Source organism: Misgurnus anguillicaudatus, chromosome 10, assembly GCF_027580225.2.
Source record: "Misgurnus anguillicaudatus chromosome 10, ASM2758022v2, whole genome shotgun sequence".
Taxonomy (NCBI): Eukaryota; Metazoa; Chordata; class Actinopteri; order Cypriniformes; family Cobitidae; genus Misgurnus; species Misgurnus anguillicaudatus.
Genome location: NC_073346.2, coordinates 14,427,587 through 14,448,964, shown reverse-complemented (window position 1 = coordinate 14,448,964; position 21,378 = coordinate 14,427,587). Strand labels below are relative to the sequence as shown.

At 36.1% G+C, this 21,378-nt stretch overlaps 2 protein-coding genes across 9 annotated transcripts in view; one reads left to right on the top strand and one right to left on the bottom strand.

Moving 5' to 3' along the window:
* The window catches only part of LOC129447775 (uncharacterized), a 15,171-nt gene extending 5,408 nt beyond the window's left edge, over positions 1–9,763 (top strand). Inside the window, exons 1-7 of one of the 7 annotated variants that reach the window (XM_055209626.2) lie at positions 1,408–1,578; positions 2,240–2,356; positions 3,348–3,489; positions 3,977–4,111; positions 5,422–5,610; positions 5,811–5,933; positions 8,920–9,763. In XM_055209626.2, the coding sequence (XP_055065601.2) occupies positions 2,348–2,356; positions 3,348–3,489; positions 3,977–4,111; positions 5,422–5,610; positions 5,811–5,933; positions 8,920–9,041 (720 nt within the window). In that variant the 5' untranslated portion in view covers positions 1,408–1,578; positions 2,240–2,347 and the 3' untranslated portion in view covers positions 9,042–9,763. Of the gene's footprint in view, positions 1–1,407; positions 1,579–2,239; positions 2,357–3,347; positions 3,490–3,976; positions 4,112–5,421; positions 5,611–5,810; positions 5,934–8,919 lie in introns of those variants that run through there. The other 6 variants (XM_055209625.2, XM_055209623.2, XM_073871927.1 and 3 more) reach the window with 6 other exon arrangements.
* On the bottom strand, positions 9,686–21,378 carry LOC129447774 (uncharacterized). Of its 2 annotated transcripts, none has more exons than XM_073871926.1 (9): positions 17,450–21,378; positions 17,015–17,083; positions 16,581–16,653; positions 15,699–15,806; positions 15,368–15,583; positions 12,121–12,240; positions 12,005–12,036; positions 11,770–11,920; positions 9,686–11,670 (listed from the first exon to the last, which is right to left on the bottom strand). In XM_073871926.1, the coding sequence occupies exons 2-9, from the start codon at positions 17,081–17,083 to the stop codon at positions 11,423–11,425; spliced, it is 1,017 nt and encodes a 338-aa protein (XP_073728027.1). In that variant the 5' UTR covers positions 17,450–21,378; the 3' UTR covers positions 9,686–11,422. The 2 variants fall into 2 exon arrangements, with proteins under 2 accessions (XP_073728027.1, XP_055065596.2); XM_055209621.2 differs by having other exon boundaries at positions 16,581–16,650; positions 17,450–21,376.

The following is a 21,378-nucleotide window of genomic DNA, read 5'->3' as shown; positions in this document are numbered from 1 at the left end:
TAGACCAGTGGTTCCCAAACTTTTTCAGCGTGCGGCCCCCCTTGTGTATGGTGCATTCCTTCGCGGCCCCCCAAAGAAAATTTGTGACAAAAAACTCTTCTAAACTCAACATTTTACTAAAACACATATTAAATTATACAAAAAAGTAGTGCTGTTGGTTAGTAGCCTTATTTTTTTTATGTTTAATTACACAGAATTCAAAAAATATTATACTTTAAATAAGGATAGATTTTTTTATTTCAGGCAAATTGATGCATTTTAAGTCTTTTCTGTTACAGACTAAAAAACAATGTTAATAAAGTTATTCTTTGTTGTAAGTTGATCGATATTTCTTTTTTTGTGTTTTCTTTAATGTTAATAAGGATACAATGTTTTGCAGATGTGCAATTTTATAGACAAATTATACTATTTACAGTCGCGGCGGAGAGTTGGGGGGGCGCGAAATGTTTACTTCTTCCTGGGGGGGCGTGACAGAAAATAATTGAGAAGCACTGTTCTATATGGCATCGTGAAGCACCTTTATTTTTAAAGTGTAGAGTCCTTACATGAACCCTTCTGAACATCAGAGACCTGAAAAATGACACCGACGGTCCCCATCCAACCTGACCTAGCTTTAGAGTATTTGCAAAGGAGAATGGTAAAAAAAAAACTAATCCAGTTGTGAAAGCTTGCTGTGTCATACCCAAAAAAGTATGGCGCTTCAACTGAGTACTGAGTAAAGGGTCTGAATACTTTGAACTTAAATTTTTGACAAATTGAAGGACATAAAATTTGGTCTTGACACTGTCATTATGTGGTACTGAGTACAGATGAGAAATGATTTACAGATTAAATGAAAGAAAATATTGACAGAGTTTTGACAATCATTAACTTACCCTCAATAATAAGTTCAACATGCCTAAAAAATCGCCTCTGTTCACTCCCATAGCTCTCTTAACTTGTTTAATAATAAAAGCTAAATGCTTCCTAATCAAGTTGAGTCGGCTAAATGAATGAACTGCTTTGAATCTATGTGGGCAGGTCAAAGGTACTAAAGGCCTTCTTTAACCAAGTTGTCACTTACACAAAATTGCTAATCTACACCACAGGAGTAACACGGTGGTAGTAGTTTCTTTGAAGTTCATCATCCATTGAAGCAGTCTGCAGATATTCACACGTAAAGTATAGAGTCATATCATATGTTACCCAGTCTGTGAAAACCCACCTAAAGTCATTTTTTGCTGATTTGCCATTTTTTAGCAAGGATGTCAAAGATTGAAATGAATCTAAAATCAATATTGAAATCCAACTTTGATGCTCCTAATCTTTAGCACGAATTTCAAAACGACAGGGTCAAATTTATTTCACTATTGGCCAGTGATGATGACACCCATCACCTCTGCCCCAGTATTCATGTGAAGATAAATGTGCTTAACAGAAGTCCAAAATGCAAACGCCTCACACGCTGCGCCTGTGTTCACTCATAAAGGGAAAGCTTTTTTACTTGAAGACTAGAGCCGTGTACCCGTCAGCAGTTGATGATATCACTTTTTGAGTAATCTGCGCTTCCTATAGTAAAAGGGTTGAAGTGATGCTGTGGTAAGCCCTTCTATTACTGTAAAACTGCCATGTGTCTGTGTGTATGCACGTGTGCTGCGGTCGCTTCATGAGCTATCAGAAGAACATGACTCCTCACCAGTTCTACCGAATAAAACCGATGTGTTGAAATGACAAGTCAAAGCTGAGTTGAGGAGATTAAAGCAGATAGAGAAAAACTAAACGAATGTACAGCATATACTGGATTGTAAATAATAAGACACTGAAAATATCAACAGTGAAAGTCTAATAGGAAGTAAAAGTGATTATTTTATATTTATTAATCTGAACTCGGGAGGAAATGGATTGGATGTGATGGGCCGTTATACCATTGACCTCATTGCTAATCTCTTATTTCAGAATGAGTTGCTTTCAACTGTTTTTAGTCATACTTTTACTCAGAATGAGAGACCCTTTTTATCTGAGTTTGTGTGTGCACATGTGTTTGTTTCAAAGAGACAGAAAGAGAGAGAGAGAGAGAGTTTGTTTTGGAACTAGTTAAAAGTTCAAAAAAGACAAAAGTGCTTTGATGGAAAGTTTGGGGTAGGGGAAAAAGAGGTGCATGAGAGGTGAAGACAAACTGTTGTGCTGTTGTTGAGAGGGTCCTGAAGAGACAAGAGTCATCCAATCGACAGTTTAAATATGAGTCATCGTGACATTTCAGATAACGATTTAATGCTCGAGTCTTGTCCCATCACCTTCAAAGTCTCAGAGGGGCTCGACTAACTCGCATATCTTGTGTCTTTCTCTCAGCGTCTCCTGTCTTGTTCACATGTTCAAGGTAAGACTTTGTTCTGTGAGTACTCGAAGTTGTGCACTTCAACATAGTTGTAATGTTCTGGTCTAATACTATTGAAGATGTTATTGAAATGTACGTTTATATAGATGTTAATTAAAAGTTAAAGGTCACTATTAACTTCAAATTTATGCATTAAAGGGATAGTTCACCTAAATATGAACATTTTGTCATCATTTACTCGCTCTCATGTTGTAACAAACTGTATACATTTCTTTGTTCTAATGAACACAAATGAAGATATTTTGAGTAATGTTTGTAACCTAAGAGTTATTTAGCACCATTGATTTTCATAGTATTTCTCTTCCCTACTATGGTAGTCAATGATGCTTCACTGAATTGTCATTTTTGGGTGAACTGTCCCTTTAACAAAGAGTGGGATGTACTTTGTGTTCATGGTAATCCTGTTTATAGAATAATAGATTGCAGAACAAGTGAGACCTATAAAGATTTATTTTAATAATGTATATGTTCACCTGTTTATTGGTTTTGCCAGGACAAATACATTTATTGAAAAAACACACATGTATTGGGTGTTTGTACTGTTATATACATTAAATGAATATGATTTGTTTTGATGTTTATGAAGAATAAACATAAATGTATCATTGATTAGTAAATCATACTGATTTAATTTAATTTGTCAATCTTTATCAGTTATGTTTAGTCAAATAATATATTGATTCTTTTCAATGCACTTAATGATCAAATGTGACCCTGTCTGTGAAACACATGCTAAAGTCTCATAATTTAATGATGAGATTAGATGTAATGTGATAATAGATTTCACATTGATTTTAATCTTTGACATGACCTCCATATATCAATGATATTTTGTTCTTTACATTATGTGGGATTGTTTTATAGAAAATAGTAAATCACAAAAAAAGGATTTTAACTGGGTTTTCGCAGGCACAAATACATGTAATTGTAGGTGTTGTTTCGTTTTCACATGTCAATTATCTCTTCCAATCAGATGCTTACCCTGCTTAGTATCCTGCTGCTCTCATCACATGTCCTTCCTCTGGTCCAATCATTGAACTGTGCCAAAATAACAGAATACATTGAAACCTTTGAGAATCCTGTAAGAAGTCAATGCTGCAAGAATTGTGCACCAGGTAAATACAATCCACTGCTGAATCTTTGATTAGAAACGAGTGAGTCAGAATTGGATTTAAGATTTGATTCGGCTAAGATTTGATAATGAACTGCATTCAATTTAGATGGGCTGTATTGAGTTGACTTGCATTTCAGGGAAATCTCTTTCTTCTTTAGCATATGAGCTCAGCATAGTCCATAGATGAATAAATGATGGAGTGATATATGATGTCTACACACACAGGTAGAGCTCATAACAGTCTTGATTAACTAAAACTGAGAATGTTTATATACAGACTTGCTAATCAATCATGTATGAATATTTAAGGGGTTTGGTTATGGTTGGTAAGATGACATTTGACCAGCCTCTTAAAATGACACAAATGTTTCTCATACGATGACGAATTGTTCTCTGAACACGTTGTGCCAGTCAGCAGTTTACCTGTCATATCAACATCCTCAGTGTTATTTTGTAACATACCTGTGTCTGTCTGTGTGTGTTTACAGGACAGTTTATGGTGAAAAGATGCACACCAGGATCGCCTAATACTGTGTGTGGCACGTGCAACAATGGCTACTTCACAGACAAGTACAATATAATGTTCCAGTGGTGCAAACAGTGCAAAAAGTGCACCAAAGAACGTACGTCCACTCCTGTTCTCCTTTCTATGATATTTTGAATAGTAATGGTGTATTAGGGTTTGATCTTGCCAGCTCAATACATTCTTGAATTTTAATCTTTAGTTTGAAAAATCATAAACTGGAACTGTCAAGCATGACCGTAAAACAAGACAGGGGCTTCCCCTTTCTCATACTTTGGTGGGTTTCTAGTACAAATGTGGGTGGGGGTCTGATAAATGTCTGATTCGATGCATGACAAACATGTAGCGAGAAGATGCTGAAGAGATAAACACGGAAAAAGCTCAAGAGTCTGCTTTTAAGACAGGATCGGAAATAACTGCCCACTGAGATGTTTTGGTAGACAGACCATCCGCTAAAAAGATTTCATTAAAGTATAAGGAAGGAATTAATATCTAAGAATAACAACAACAACAAAAAACTGTATATTAAAATCATCAGAAGTTTCGTCAATTCGTCATACTTTACAGGATTTAGCAATTAGAGAACTTATGCATGTAATTGTATAAATCCTGCTAACTTAAAGCTTTAGTATTGTTAAGTCATCTATATCTGACATGTCAAATGTATTGATCTCTGATAACAGGCTTATGATTTGAATCATGTGTTATATGAGACATGTGCAGAGCAGTGGGTCCCCCCCGGGACCCAAGTTGTGAAACAACTAGTCAGGTCAGGACTAGTCAACTTGGATAGCCAACTGTTGCTTGAGTCTTAATCAAACACTCAGAACAAGCCAATCTAACCCAACATCGAAATCCTTTACTTCCACACTATATAGTATGCAAAATATAATATATGAGAAATACCTGGATGGTTGGATTTCTCAGTGTGCACTGGATGGATTTTTTATCCCATGATGCATCAGTCACATGACAATAATGAAACACTGGGGCTTTAGTACAGCATATCCAGAATGTATCCATACTTTACCCACACATACTACTCAGAATGTCCTATTAACTGGTCAAAAAGTATGTACTTTATTTGGTTCAGTACACAATCTCAGATGCAGGGAATGTCTTGATGATAACTTGAAAATGACAGGCAGGAAGGTTGGATTAGGGTTTGAACTAAACTCACCAGAAGTTGGTTAAGTAGCCCTGCTATACAGTAGTCACATATAGTCTTTAGAGGAAAAGGCATGTTGTGAGAGTTTAAATAAATGACATTGTGAGTAAGCATAAAAATAACCCGTGTATTAGTTTGTTGTATTTTGAAACTTAGGCCATGGTGAAATGACTGTACTTTGGTATATGATCGCGTGTAAACACGCAAACACATAATAACTCTTGACTGTTGCCATTCTACAGATATGAAGTATGAGAAAAACTGCACGCTGACACGTGATGCTGTGTGCACATGCGATGATGGGTACATATGCAATGGCAGCCAATGCGATACATGTGTTGAGGTCAAGACCCCAAGACCACCATTCGCTAAACCAGCACCATTTACTAAACACGCACCATCCAGTAACCCAGAACCATTCAGTAAACCAGGTGAGCGATGCAGTCCTGACCTCTTCTGTCAATCTGTTACAATACGCGCTGTTGAATTACTCTAGTATACTGTACAGTTTAACTGTCACAAACACACACACACACACACACACACAGTGTGTTCTCAATTGACCAGTTTACCGTTTCTTTTTCTTCCTCTCTCTCCACCCGTTTGCTCCCTTTCTGTCAACCTCTTCCAGACAATGTGTGGATCTTGGTGAGTCTGTGTTTTGCGTGTGTGTGTGTGTGCGTTCTGTTCACCTGTTTCCTTCTCATCAGCAGACATGCATGGCCATGCAAACGGATTATGTCCACATCAATCGGTCAGTAGCACTTAATCTGTCAATCACTAATAAAACATTACAACAACTAGAATATTGACATTACATCTCTATTAAGATTATCCTGTAAGATTTAGATTATTCTTTCAGATGATAATTAAAATTATGATTAGGGTTATAATTTAAGATTAAGATTATTATTTAAGACTGTACTTTAAGATTAAGATAACGATTATTTAATATTATATTTAAGATTACTAAAAAGATTAAGATCATCTTTTAGATTAAGATTAATAATAATTACGAATGATTACGAATATTCTTTAGGATTAAGATATACTTTATGGGGTGGTTTCCCGGACAGGGATTATCTTAAATCAGGACTAATCCTTCGTTTAATTAAGAAAAAATAACTAGTTTTAACAAGCATGCCTTACTAAAAACAAGGCAAAACAAAGGGTACTGATGTATTTTAAGATATGTCAGTGCAAGTTGTTTTCAGTTTGGACAGCTCTTAAACATTTTTTTAGTCTAGAACTAGTCTTAGATCCCTATCCGGAGTCAGGGTTTAGATTAATCCAGGACTTTGGCCTTAGTTATATTAAGACATTTAAGTAGTTTTACAAACAAACCTTACAAAAAACAATACTGATGTGCATCTTGACACAAAACATGTTGCCACTGATATATGTTTATATATTTTAATACAAGGTGTTTTTAAATGAATGCAGCTCGAAAATGTATTTTAGTCTGGGACTAGGATATGCCCTGTCCAGGAAACCGCCCCTAAAATAATGATTATCATTAAGATTAATAATAAGATTAGGATAATACTTTAGGATTAAAATTATTCTTAAAGATGAATTGTATTCCTTAAGATTATACTTTAAGAATGTTCTTCAATATTAAGATCATATTCTAAGATTAAAATAATCTTTAAGATTAGGAATGAGATTATTCCTTAAAATTATTCTTTAAAATTAAAATTATCTTTCAAGATTAAGATTAGTCTTTAATATTAAGATTATTCTTTAGGATTAAGATTATCATTCAAGATTAAGATTATTCTTTAAGATTAAGATTATTCTTTAAGATTAAGAAATTATTTGTTTAAGATTATACTTTAGGATTAAGATTATTCTTATTTTTTAAGATTATCTTTCAAGATTAAGATTATACTTTAAGATTAAAATAATCTTTAAGATTAAGATTAGTCTTTAATAGTAAGATTATTCTTTAAGATTAAGATTATCCTTCAAGATTAAGATTAGTCTTTAATATTAAGATTATTCTTTAGGATTAAGATTATCCTTCAAGATTAAGATTAGTCTTTAATATTAAGATTATTCTTTAGGATTAAGATTATCCTTCAAGATTAAGATTATACTTTAAGATTAAAATAATCTTTAAGATTAGGAATGAGATTTCCTTAAAATTATTCTTTAAGATTAAAATTATCCTTCAAGATTAAGATTAGTCTTTAATATTAAGATTATTGTTTAGGATTAAGATTATCCTTCAAGATTAAGATTAGTCTTTAAGATTAAGATTATTCTTTAGGATTAAGAAATTGTTTGTTTAAGATTCAACTTTAGGATTATTCTTTAAGATAAAGATTATCCTTCAAGATTAAGATTAGTCTTTAGGATTAAGATTATCCTTCAAGATTAAGATTAGTTTTTAAGATTAAGATTATTCTTTAGGATTAAGATTATCCTTCAAGATTAAGATTATACTTTAAGATTAAAATAATCTTTAAGATTGGGAATGAGATTTCCTTAAAATTATTCTTTAAGATTAAGATTATCCTTCAAGATTAAGATTAGTCTTTAATATTAAGATTATTCTTTAGGATTAAGATTATCCTTCAAGATTAAAGATTATTCTTTAGGATTAAGATATTATTTGTTTAAGATTATACTTTAGGATTATTCTTTAAAATAAGGATTATCCTTCAAGATTAAGATTAGTCTTTAAGATTAAGACTATTCTTTAGGATTAAGATTATCCTTCAAGATTAAGATTATACTTTAAAGCAACACTATGTAGTTTTCATGTAAAAATTACTTACAGCTCCCCCATATGGTTGAAAAGCGCAACAGTGCCTGCTATCAGACACTCTTCTGCAGGCAGGGGGAGGGGCGGGGCTGTGTGCTCTACCCTTCACCGCCACTTTCAGAGTGTGCTTGTAGCAGCTAGGAGGCTGCTCAGGTTGCAGCAACAGTACAATTTGTCCAGTTAAAAGTTGTTCTATCACTGAAATAATTTTAGAGACATTATTTAAAGGTAAAAAAACTACATAGTGTTGCTTTAAGATTAAAATAATCTTTAAGATTAGGAATGAGATAATTAAAATTATAACAATTATTCTTAAAGTTATTCTTTAAGATTAAGATTATCCTTCAAGATTAAGATTATCCTTCAAGATTAAGATTAGTTTTTAATATTAAGACTATTCTTTAGGATTAAGATTATCCTTCAAGATTAAGATTAGTCTTTAAGATTAATATTATTCTTTAGGATTAAGAAATTCTTTGTTTAAGATTATACTTTAGGATTAAGATTATTCTTATTTCTTAAAATTATATTTTAGGATTTAAGATTAAGATATTATTGACGATGATGATAACGATTCTACTTTAAGAGTATTCTTTAAGATTAAAAAAATATTTTTAATTAGATTCTTAATACTGTTTATACCCTACATTGCATTCATTGTGTTTATTCACTCTTAAAAATAAAGGTGCTAGAAAGTGTTCTTCTGATTCTCCAAAGAATGTGTCAAGTCTCCTCAAAGAACCATTTCTATCTAATCTTTTTATAGTGTATAGAACAATTTTCCACTACAAAGGACCTTTTGTGAAACCAAAAGATTCTGTGAAAGGTTCTTTATAGAACCATACCGCCTGCCATAGAGCATTTTAGGAACCTTTAATTTTAAGAGTGCTAATACCTAGGATATGACATGATAATGTAAGGCATAGTTAAAATGTATAATTTAACATTGTTCATCTTACTGGGTCACCAGGTCACTGGTTCCCCCAAAAGAGCTACTCTGGATCCAGTGAGTGCACAGAGGAAGAGGAAGAGAAAGTACCGATGCCAGTGCAGGAGGTGTGTGGAAAGGATGAAAAACTGGAGGAAGCCTGAGAAGGACGAAGTTAGACGACCATTGGTGCGTGTGTGGCTCGAGTATTTAGACTAACACAAACCTGCTGCTGTCACACACTCAAGAGAAGAGTCTGTAGTCAGGCGGCCCGTCTGAAGGTTCTGTGAGAATGACTGTCTGTCTATGGAGACCATCCTGAGAAATAAAGACAGCGAGAGATACACACTTCCCCACTGCACACAAAGACACTGAATATACAACACACAACTCTTTGCAAATATTGTGTACATTTTCTGGTTGTGCTCGTGTATTATAAATGGGTAGAGGATGTATGATGTGTTCATGTTTTTATCGAGATAAGAATTTTGTTGTATGTATGTTTAAGGAGAACTGTATAGCCTAACCTTTTTTAAAGTTTTTACGATACTTTTGCCTTCGAGTAGTTCAATGTACAATGGACATTGAGTGCAAGAAGAATATTGTTAAAGTAGTTCATGTAGTGTGTCAATAAATATATAAGGTCAGAAAAGCTGCATGCATAACCAATATATAAGAACATGAAACACCACAGCCAATTTCCCAAGTATTACACTGTACTGTATGTATGTCAACAACCCACGTATAAAAATGGTATTGAATTTTATTATTTCCTGCGATTCATATTAAAGTACTCAGGGAAAAAGCATGGAAAAAATAATTTTTTATTGATGCTATTGCACTTTACAATCAATATCATGTATAAGTATTTGTATTTCTGCGAAAATAAAACATATTAACATAACAAAACAGCTTTGTGTGTTCGTGCGCTGATTATCGAGTTGCTTAAATGACGAAACGCCGTTGACATTTCCAGACCACCGTCGAAATGTCAGGACTTTTTGGTGGCATTATCCAACGTCTGCCACATAAAAACCAAAGAGGAAGAACACTGACATAACCAAGCAGGGACTGAACACTGAGAAACTATTAAAACACTGTCTAGAGCAAAACACTGTCAGTATTTGTTTTAATAACAAATTATAAAAGTCTTGATATACCACATCAAATAAATAAAAACGTTATGTTAAATAATAATGGCAAATGTCACAACTCCAGGGGCCTCATTTATAAAATGCTACATAGAAAACTTCTTAAAATTGACCTCACGATCATTTCTCAAAAACACGCACGTGTGATTCATAAAACAAATGTACGCATAGAAAACGCGCGTACGCCTCACTGTCAGACGTGCGATTTATAAATCACAAATGAGCTTGAAATTGTCTGCAACACTTTACAATCAAATCTGTGCATACGCACGCTTTATAAACAAGGTCCCAGATCCAGTTAGTCATTCCCATTAGACTGTCAGACAAACAGAGGCACATTTCAGTTATCATAACCTTAAAGGGGTCATATTATGAAATGTTTATAAGATGTAAAATAAGTATTTGGTGTCCCCAGAGTTCGTACGTGAAGTTTTAGCTCAAAATACCATATAGATAATTTATTATAGCATGTTAAAATTGCCTGAGCAATTTTTGGGTGTGTCCTTAAAATGCAAATGAGCTGATGAAATGCAAATACTGAGCGCAATGATGGTGGTTTGTTGTAATTGAAACTCAATTGTGCTGTCATTCATTTTTTGTGTGCTGTGGTTGGATAGTGCAGATTAAGGGGCGGTATTATTGTAATTCGCCTTGTTACCTACCTCACAAAACTGAACAACTTAATTTTCACATGCTTCCAGAAAATGGCTTACCCAAACAAAGGTACTGGGTTGATCTTTTTCACGTTTTCTAGGTTAATAGAAGCACTGGGGACCCAATTTTAAAACTTAAACATGGAAAAACTCAGATTTTCAAGCTATGACCCCTTTAAAGGCGGGGTGCATGATCTCTGAAAGCCAATGTTGACATTTGAAATCACCTAAACATGCCCCCACCTCAAAAGAATCTGGACCTTCTTTTGATAGACCCGCCCAACATATACACAACCCAGGCAATGATTAATAAGTGTTAATAGACACGCCCCTTACAAAGTTTTTCACAAAAATCATGCACCCTGCCTTTAATAGCAAAAGTTTAAATAAATATCTTTGAGTGTTCTGCTCTTTAACAAAGAGCTGCTTGGATAAAGCTTTGGCCATGAGATCTTTTAACCGCCATTCATAAGAGAGACCAGCAGTGACCTGGAGAGCTTTGCAGCTCTTTATGCAGTCAACATCAGCACCACATCAGCCAATCCGATGGATCGAAATCATGACAAAGCATAAAAGTCAGCATAAACTGTCAAGCTCATACATAAAACTTTCTGTTAGTCAAACACCCAGGTTTTCCAACGGAGCAGCCTCTTGCCTCTTGGACAAAATCCCCTGCCAGGGTTAGAGTTTTAATACTGGGTCAAATAGTACCGAAGGAGTACAAAGATTTTTGATAATCCTTTACAGTCCCTCTTCTTTAGATATATGGCACTCCTTTCCTTGTTCTTGAGATGGGAAGAAGATAAAATCGTTCTCGTAGCTTTTTTCCTCTTGAGATAGATTTATGGGGGGAGATTGAGGATGGGGCACATTGATGCTACTTATAGATTCCTCTTGAAGTTCATTAGCTTTTTTATCTCCTCCATCGTATCCAAATTGATTGAGCAAACTAACAAAAACTGTCTGGGGACCATAGATGTGAAGTGGGCCTATCAGAGGAAGAGAAGTTAAAATTATTAAATCAGAAGTCTGCATATGTAAAATGTATGTTGCGACTGGAACGAGGACCAAAAATCAACTCCTAGTACCTAAATTACCAGAAGGAGACACCGCCTGCGGCGAGACGGTTGGCTGATGGAAAGGGCAGCCTGTTTGTTGATTGGTGGGTGTACTGTCATGTGACGGCATCTCTCGCTGATCACTTGGCTGGCTGTTTGGAGGTGTGGTCTCACTGTCCATCTTTAAGGTGCAGTGACAATTATTAATATAGATATCATACATAGTATATTAGCATACATATCCAGATTTGCACCCGTTGCTTACCTCTAGATTGCCCAATGAGCATTGCCTGACAACTAATGAGGAAGAAACAGTGAGAGGTAAGACAATTGCCAATTCAATCAAGGTTTCAATCTGAACGTTGTAGGCGTGTAACTTACATTGCTTAAAGCATTCTTTCTCTTTCTTTTTGCAGAACCGACAGAAGATGGTAAGGACCATGATGGACAAAATAATTAATGAGAATCCAATAAAAATCCAAATCAAAAGACTATTTCCATCTGAAAAAGATATAAAGTGAATTAGAAACAATAGATGAGAGACACATACAAAAATAGAGAGAAGGGTTTTGAAGAATAAAGTTTACTTCCTGTTAGTGCAAATAAAGAAACAAACAAATAAAGTTTGCTGAAAATACCAACAAATTTGGATTATAGACCTCTTAGACCTTTTTTCTTGATATCCTACAATTATTATAGATACAGTACTGTGTAAAAGTCTAAGGCCACCATGCCAGAATTAGATTTGTTGTTTTTGCAATGTTATAGTGATCTTATATAATTATTTCTCAATCTCTTCATTAGAATACATCCAGAAAATACAGGAAATGTGTATGAAGTATTAAAAACAGTATAAAAACGTAAACTCCCCTTCCACTTGAACAATAGCAGGAAACTCCAGGATCTCTTAAAATTAAATAAAATTAAATCCTAATTTCTAATTTTAAAGAAATTAGTCCTTTTACTTTATTCTGCTCAAAAACGCTCAAGATGTGTTTAGTGCCAAGAGAGGTCACACTAAACACCGACAATGCCTAAAGAAGACATTTAGTCCTGAATTTTTTTGTACATATTTCCTGTATTTTCTGTTTGTATCTTAATGAAATAGATTGAAAAATAAATTTGGATGGACATTAAAAGAACAAGTCTGGTGGTGGTGGCCTAATGCTGCGTTCACACCAAACACAAATAGAGCATCTGGTGCGATGTAAAGACCCGTTTACGCGTGTCTGGAGGTCTCGTGGTGCGAATGAGGAGTTTAGCACGGCACGGTAGATGTGAATCTGCCTCGTTCGCGCGAATGACGCGAATTGAGGGTTGCCGCGGGAATTTGAAAATTCTGAACTTTGGCGGAAAATCGCGCCACATTTACCAATCAGGAGCTTGCTCTAGTAGTGACGTGATTACAGGAAGCGAGCGGCAGTGGCGGCTCCAGAGATTTTCTGATGCAGGTGCTATGGGGATGCTCAACACTTAAAGGTGCAGTGTGTAAATTTTAGCGGCGTCTAGTGGTGAGGTTGTGAATTGCAACCAACGGCTCAGTCCACTGCTCACCTCTTGCTTTTGAAACACATAGAGAAGCTACGGTAGCCGCCACCGGACAAACATGTCACTGTTGGAGACAACTTAGTAAAAAAGTTTGTCTGTTAAGGGCTTCAGTAGAAACATGGCTGCACAAAATGGCGGCTTCCATGTAAGGGGACCCTCTGTGTATGTAGATAAATCATCTCATTCTAAGGCAATAAACACATAACGGTTCAATATAAAAAGGTCTTTATACACCCCTGATAATATAGTTTTGTATATTATTTTGCATTTCTGTCAAGAGATCCTTCTAAAAATTACACACTGCACCTTTAAGAGAAGGTGCTTTAAATTTTGGGGTGTTTCATTAAGGAGGTCGCATCGGACCACCCTTTATACACGCGTACACGCCCGCATTAACTAGCCTATACTCGTTCCACGACTATGTAAAAGTATTCAACACAAGGGCTATAGATACAACATACATAAGCCTGCCAATGTAAACCTCTGAAAATAATATTTCACAGATCTGTCACAGTCTAGCCCTGAATACAACGGAGCAGCAAACGCAGCAACAGACACTCTGCACGCTTCGGTTTAAAATGCTCAGATCACGAATTCACACAGCCAGTTACCAACACTAGTGATGAATCAGCATTGTTTCTATTGTTGGAGCATCATAGGGTAACCATACGTGCCATTCTTACCGGACACGTCCTGTCCAGGATTTCGGGTGCGTCTTCTGGAAGTCGTATTTGTCTGCCGCATACATCATAGAGGATTATTATTATTATTATTACAGAAAAGCAACCGTTACATTTTAAGGTAAGAATGAAACTACGATTGTATATCTTATGTTTTTAATTGAATGGCGTATGCGGTCAACAAATACGACTTCCGGAAGACGCACCGAAATCCTGGACAGGACGCGTCCGGGTCCGGGAAGAATGGCACGTATGGTCACCCCATAGATGTAACAATGCAGAGCCAAGATTTGTTCTTTAACCACCAAATTAATTCAATTTGTAATAGCCAACAGAGGGGAAAATCAAGCACTTATCATAGACGTCTTCACAACAAAACAGCATCATCAATGATGTTGACGCAGTCAAGGGTCCTCGTTCTCTCCGTATTTATACCCAAAAGTGCCAGATTACTGGTCCTAGTGTGTCCACTGCTGTTCCTCGGATAGTTTTGGTGTATCCATTTTGGTGTATTTTACTTGGCTAAATTTCCAAATTCGCTATCAAAAACAAACTGCCGTGCGTTAAGGTCAAAGGTTCACCGGGCACTGCACCCATTGGCCAAAGAACATAACCTGTTTGGGCGTCATGATATTTTAGAATAAAATATATTTTTTTAAATTATTATTTAATTCCCTTTTTTAACAACATGAAAAGACTATTCAAACATGACATTAAAATATAAATATAAAAAATTACAGACAATTCTCGGGGGTGCTGTGCGGGTGCTATGGATATTATAGCAGGAGCTACAGCACCACCTAGCTCCTCCCTGCCGCCGCCACTGGCGAGCGGAGTCGCAGAAGCCCCTCCCATGACGCGAATTTCCATGAATGTCTCGAATGACTAGAATTTCACGCGCAAATGAAGCGAGTAAACTCAAAATGTTCAAGCATCCAACTATGCGCGAATAGCATGTTTTTGTCGCCTCTACCACGTCTGGTGTAAACACGCAGTCAGACTTTTGCATAGTAGGCCTACTGTATATATATGGTTTCATATATATATATATATATAAAATTATTAATTTCCTTAAAAAATATATATATATTTTTAGGCATTCATTTTGTTATTTGTATACGTTACACGCTATGTAAAGGAGGTTAGGGGTGGGGTTTGCTATTGTTCTGTTTTAATACTGTTAATACTGAGTTGATATTTCTAGTGTATTTGTAATAGAAGATCCATTTAGTCCTCCAAAGAAAATTTGACTTCATGCTCACATCTCCTTAGGCTTTGGAGGGCCCTGATGTAGGCCTACAGGAGGCCTTATGACACTTCCAGGCGCAATTCATAATCCAGCCCCTAAATCAAGCACACTAGCCTTTTTACACAAGCAAAATACAAGCAGCGGCACTTACCCATCCTGTCGATTTGCTGGGAATCAGTGGATAAAATGGAGGCGGGATAGGAGTAAGGTGATATAAAGGGCAGGCTTGGGGTGGGTTTTGTGATGGGATCACATCTTTCACAGCGGTGTGTGTATGGATCTCGCTCTGTACAGTTGAAACCATCCCGACAACGACACTCCACATCAGATGTTCTTGTGCACTCTTTCACCACCTCCATATTTAAGGCTAACACAGACAGACAATGTTATTACAAAACGAAGCAGCTTATTGCAATACTTCCTGTTTCTATTCTCAGTTCATCTCGTCTATGTACTGTGATGGATATAAATAACATTCACACCAGGTTTGCAGCTCTGGTAGCAGCGGTGACACTCATCTTCTCTGTTCATCTCGCTGGTGAAAAAACCAGGTTTACACGGAGAGCACCTGCAGCCTAATAGGCGAAATCCTGAAAGTCAATGGACAAGAAAACAGAGATGAGAAAGAGGAAGTGGAACAAATAAGATGGGAAAAAAATTAACTGGAGCAAAGTCAAGACAAATAAAGAAGTAAAAAGAAAGTTTGTTGCACAAAAATACAATTATAATTTAAAGCGACCCAAAGATGAAAATGTTTAATGTAGTTTCAAATCTGTATATCTTTTATTGCATAAAAACACGCATTAAATAAGTATTCATCCATCGAATGGTGACCATTGCTGTCCGTGAAAAGTAAAAAAAAAGTGTGCTCCAAGTACGAAAATAAAATCAAGGGTTTCGAAAAAAGGAAAGGCTGACCCAATGTTAATACAGGTGTGAACTATTTCTTTAAAGGTGTAATAACTTAACTTGCATTTGACTGTGCACAGACACGATTTTTGCGTGTAGCAGAACTTAAAAGCGGATGTGGGCGCTCGTACACACACAGTATGTGCACAGTGTAATAGTTGCTGACTGAGGTCTTGCAAAGAATAGATGAAAAACAGGACGTTAAAACGAAGCTCGATGCAGTGGTATTATAATGAAGGAAGTGGTTTGCGCTTCTGTGTCAAAATGTAGCTTTTCCCATCACGAGATGCAGCGAAGGAGAGGAAAAGGATGAAGAGCAAATTAAAACGTAATAAATAACCATCGATTTCTTTGTTGGTTTCCTCTTCATGCGTAATACTCAGAATCATTTGCCAGAAATGGGTGCACCACACAAACAGGGAAAATTCAGAGAAAGTGTAGATAAGCGCGCTTACCTGGTTGGCACAAAATTGATGATGAACAGTCTCTCTTCACGATGGCCCGGGGAAATCTTTCTTTATTGTGCTGCTTGGAGCCAAGATAAACAGTGTTTGAGTTATTTTGATGTGAGAATATAAAACACACTTATATGTGCAAACAATACATTCAAACAAAAGGTACAAAAAGTTACAAATCTTCTCACTGTGGCGATACCTTTTTAAAAAGTGCCCTTTTGTAGCTAAAAGGTGCATATTGGTACCTGTATCTGTACCAAAATAGGACCTTTTTAAAAGGCACCGTCCCAGTGACTACATTTGACCCTTATGCACTATATTTTGATGAAGTTTGGGTTCTCAGTAAAAAACTCATAAAGATACATTTGAATCAAACTACATTGTTAAGCACACATCAGCACATATCATGTAAAGTTAATTTTGCAGCAATTTACCTTAGGGAGGTCATACATTAGATGACCTGTCGGCATCATCGTGACAATAAATAACACGGTCACAAGCATCTGTAAGTAATAAAACCGCATCTGTTAAATATCTATCAGCTTGCAGCAGACATAATCTGTTTGTAAACACTAAAGAAACTACTGTAGTACTTAAACTACGATGGTTCAGCACAAATTCACACGAACCTACCAACCCACACATATGCAGTTGAAGCATTTGTGCTACAAAATATTTTCCACTAAAACGTGCAAGTGACCCAATAAAAAACACGAATCGGTAACATTTTATAGTTTTTCTTTCATTATTATTTCTGTGTCATACAACAGTTTTTAAAATAATGCAGCAATGAAAATAACACTAATAAAACTACCCTAACTTTAATACAAACATAACAACAAATGTAAAATTTGTGAAAAAGTAAATACCTTGAAAACAAAAGAATCCCAAAATGCTAACAAAATTCGATTTCTGTCTCTTCAGTCCGTTTGTGTTGTTGTACTCTTGTCATCTCATTGTTTCCTCACCTGCTGCCTCTTCCTGTCATTCTCCTCCCTCTTTCAAACACACTGCCCTTTACCTGCTTACTGTTTTGGAAAGAGAGAGAGAGAGAGAGAGAAGAAAGAGAGAGAGCGAGAGAGAGAGAGCAACAGACCAGCAACAACTTCACGAACAACACGATTCATTACAGAATTCCCCATAAAAATATACATAAACATGCAAACACTTACATGCAAATAAAATATACAGGGACGACTTGTGTTACGTCCAGCAAACGTCTTCAAGATTGCAGTGCTTAATTTCAAATCAAACAGAAGAAATTAAAAGACAAAAAGTTTCAGCTAGCATTGCATGCATATACTTCATATATTGTCTTTGATCTCCAATGTCTTCATTTTATGCATTATGATATTTTCCCTATATTGCCTTATCAAGAGACTGGCAGAAAAACAGACGGGGAGGGAAAATGTGAGCTATACATTGAAAAAGAAAACATGAATCAAACGCTATGACACAAAAACTCCACGGCCTGAAGTGTTTGTTCAGCAGTAACCTTTATTTTGACATTATTAAAGCTCCAGTCTTTTTGCATACTTGCAATAAAGCGAGCGGTTTCTGTTCTGCTTTTGGTTACATACATACTTATATATACATAAATCGTCTTGTAACTCTTTTCAGAGGAACTCTATATTAAGCCACACATGTGCCGTTGTTAAGTTCTGGGTCTATTTGTCCTCCTTGATATACTGGGTTGTCATTTATCTGCTTAAAGACGGCTCAGTAAGAATGAACCGCTGAAAACTTTATAGGGGTTTGGGATTGATCCCCAACAATTGATGCATGCACCCCTTTACAGGAGGTCAAAACAAAAAGTTTGGGAAGGTCTTAAAAATACAAGTTATGCTTTAACTGCATCTTCAAGCGACATTTTTAGAAACACTGAAATAATTTTATAGAAGTTGCACTTTTAAAATAAGTAAATGGATGATGCCTCAGGAAGGAACTGTCTACAAACGCAAAGTTACACTTTTAAAAATAAAAGTGCTTGTCGTTCACTGTGAGGTCATTGAAAAACTATTTCTGGTTCCCCAAATAACCATTAAGTCATTTCCTTAACACTCAGGCTACATTTTCCACTTGAACCTTGAAAATTATAGATTATAAAAAACGTTGAGACCCAAAACTACAGAGGCACATGTGTACATTTAAAGAGACCCCTTAGATGTATTTAACTCCACTGAAACATATTTTTTTCGAGTGGACAATTTCTATGAAAATGAAACAAAGATGCTACGACTCTGACAACGTTTAAGGCGATTCTTACAAAATCTACTGAGCACCACGAGTCTCAGGTGAGATCCTCAAATGGTGTGACTGTCTTGTCAGGGTACAGGACTTGCATAGCCAGCGTTTGAGCATACAATATTCTCTCTGGATTACAAAGCATTCATACACTCGCAGAAAAAAGGTACTAAAGCTTGCACTGGGGCGGTACCCTTTAAAAAGTACACCTTAAGGGTGCATCTTAGTACCTTAAAGGTACATATTTAGTTATTCCCAACATGATTGCAGTATCTACGGCGAGAACCGGTTAATACATACAAGTTATCACTAATTCACCTAACCTGCATGTTTTTTGGACCGGAATACCCGGAGTAAACCCATACTGACACAGTTGCACAGAACATGCAAACTCCAAACAAAAAAGACCTCCGGACATAGCCGGGAACCTTCCTGATGTGAGCCAACAGTGGAAACTAAATGGTACATACTACACTAAAAAATGCTGGGTTTTAATTCAGCTTTGGGTCAAAAAGGGACGAACACAGACGTTAGGTTAACTGATCCTAAAACATTTTTATATTTGACTCAACAATGGGATAAAACAACTCTGCATTTTGGGTTGAATTACAACCCAGCAGGCTGGGCTCGTCCCTTTTTCACCCAACACCCCCAGCGTTTTTTAGAAAGTAGGTCCTTTATTATGGGTACCATCCCAATTATGTTTTTTAACCTTTTTTCTGATAGCGTACTGTTATTGCAAAAAGCACTTACAGTATCACATTTTTCCATCTTTAGTTATGATTCTGGTAAAGATCTCTGTGGAATTTACTTACTGTTTGTAGCCACTGCAAATCTGCAGTTTTCCATAGCTTTTAAATGAAAAAAGCATGGAAAATATAGTCAATGAGTCATTTTCCTGACTGTGTAGTGTTGTCTTTATCGTACAAGACCAGATTTGGCATTACAATGCAAATTGCACTTTTAATTGTATGGTTATATAGCGACAAACAAGAAGTAAATTGCTGTAGAAAAACTCTTAATCTGTGCGTTCCAGACATAAATACACATGCATACACGAGTCTTACATACACAGCTTAATGCTTGAAAACAATAAAACATTATTTCAATGACAACAGATTTGAATAGATGGACGATGGCTCAGTTGTTTACAGTGCTTCTTATGAAAGCAAATTTATATCATTCGATTCAGAAAACCCTTCTAGAAATTGAAATGTTAATATTGTCATTAATAACTAACAGCTAAATGCTCATGGGATCAATTTCTCGCCTAATGTATTGAGGTCATAAATGCTCACCTGAGATTTAACTACCTAACCATTAGCACTACTTTAGTTGTCTAAAACACTTGTTTTTAAATTTTACACATTGAAATCATTAGGGCACCAATTGTTTTTTTAAGGAAAACACCTTTTGTTATAGAAATATTCAATGAAGCCAAATGAATCTGCAGTGGTTGGAGGGAAAAACCTAAAGCAGACATACAACATTGTTATCGGTCAATATGCAAATGACAGAATACGATAAAAAGAAAAATAACCTGAGGGTGGTTCATAACATTGATAACGCGCCGTCTGGTTCATCTTAGAAAGTATGAACTGTACATACATGTATTAAAGCTTTCACTCTTTGCTTTGTTTTTCTACAGCGGAAATTTACAAGCTGGATGTACAGCACCGTGTTTTCAAAAGCATGAGGTTTTTCATTTTTACTGTGTGAAGTATCTTTTCTGAAAACTTTATTTCACATTTGGCACTCGATACGTCTCGGTCTCTTTTTGCTTTTATCCCTGAAGTCACGCTGTGGCTCACACTATTTGACTACAGATATGAATGACCATCAAAGCCAACGTGATGTCAGTTTGCCAGTTTCCTCTTAAACTATTAGACTTTGTGGGCGTTTGGGTAGAATTAACCGATTAGAGACTGCTTATTATAAATCTTGTGAGTTTCTCAACAATTCACTCTGATCTCAAAAAGATCAACATCCTACGGCAATTCAAACCCGTCCTGATTTCTAGAAAGTGCCCGTACAAATTAGGCGTGAGGAAATGAAAGTATTGCAATAATGTTAACCTCTAAAAGGGTACCCTGACTATAATACATTAACAATGGGATTGGCTTTATGAATGTGAAAAACAGCATGTCATAGTTTTAATAAAAATCGTTGTACTCGGAGGCCGTCATTTTGTTGTTTACATCACTATGCATGTTGTCAAATGGTTGCGATCAAAACCTGGCCGTTCTATTAAGGTAAACATCGCAAACATGTCTGCCAGTTAATATGATGTAAAACAGACGATGAGAGTTAAGGCCGAAGTATGGTCCATTTTTTTACGCGTACCCACGAGTCCATGTACATTGTGCGTGACGCAATTTTTGTCATCATAAAAGTGCGCACGTACTGTACGTGCACCGCCAAACCCTGCGCATGCATGCACCTTACGAAGTAGGGCTGCACGATAAATCGCACGCGATTGTGCACGTGCATCTCGTCAATAATGTCGGCTCCGTGATTAGAAGTAAATCAGCTCTTTTCAGATGAAGCGGCACCC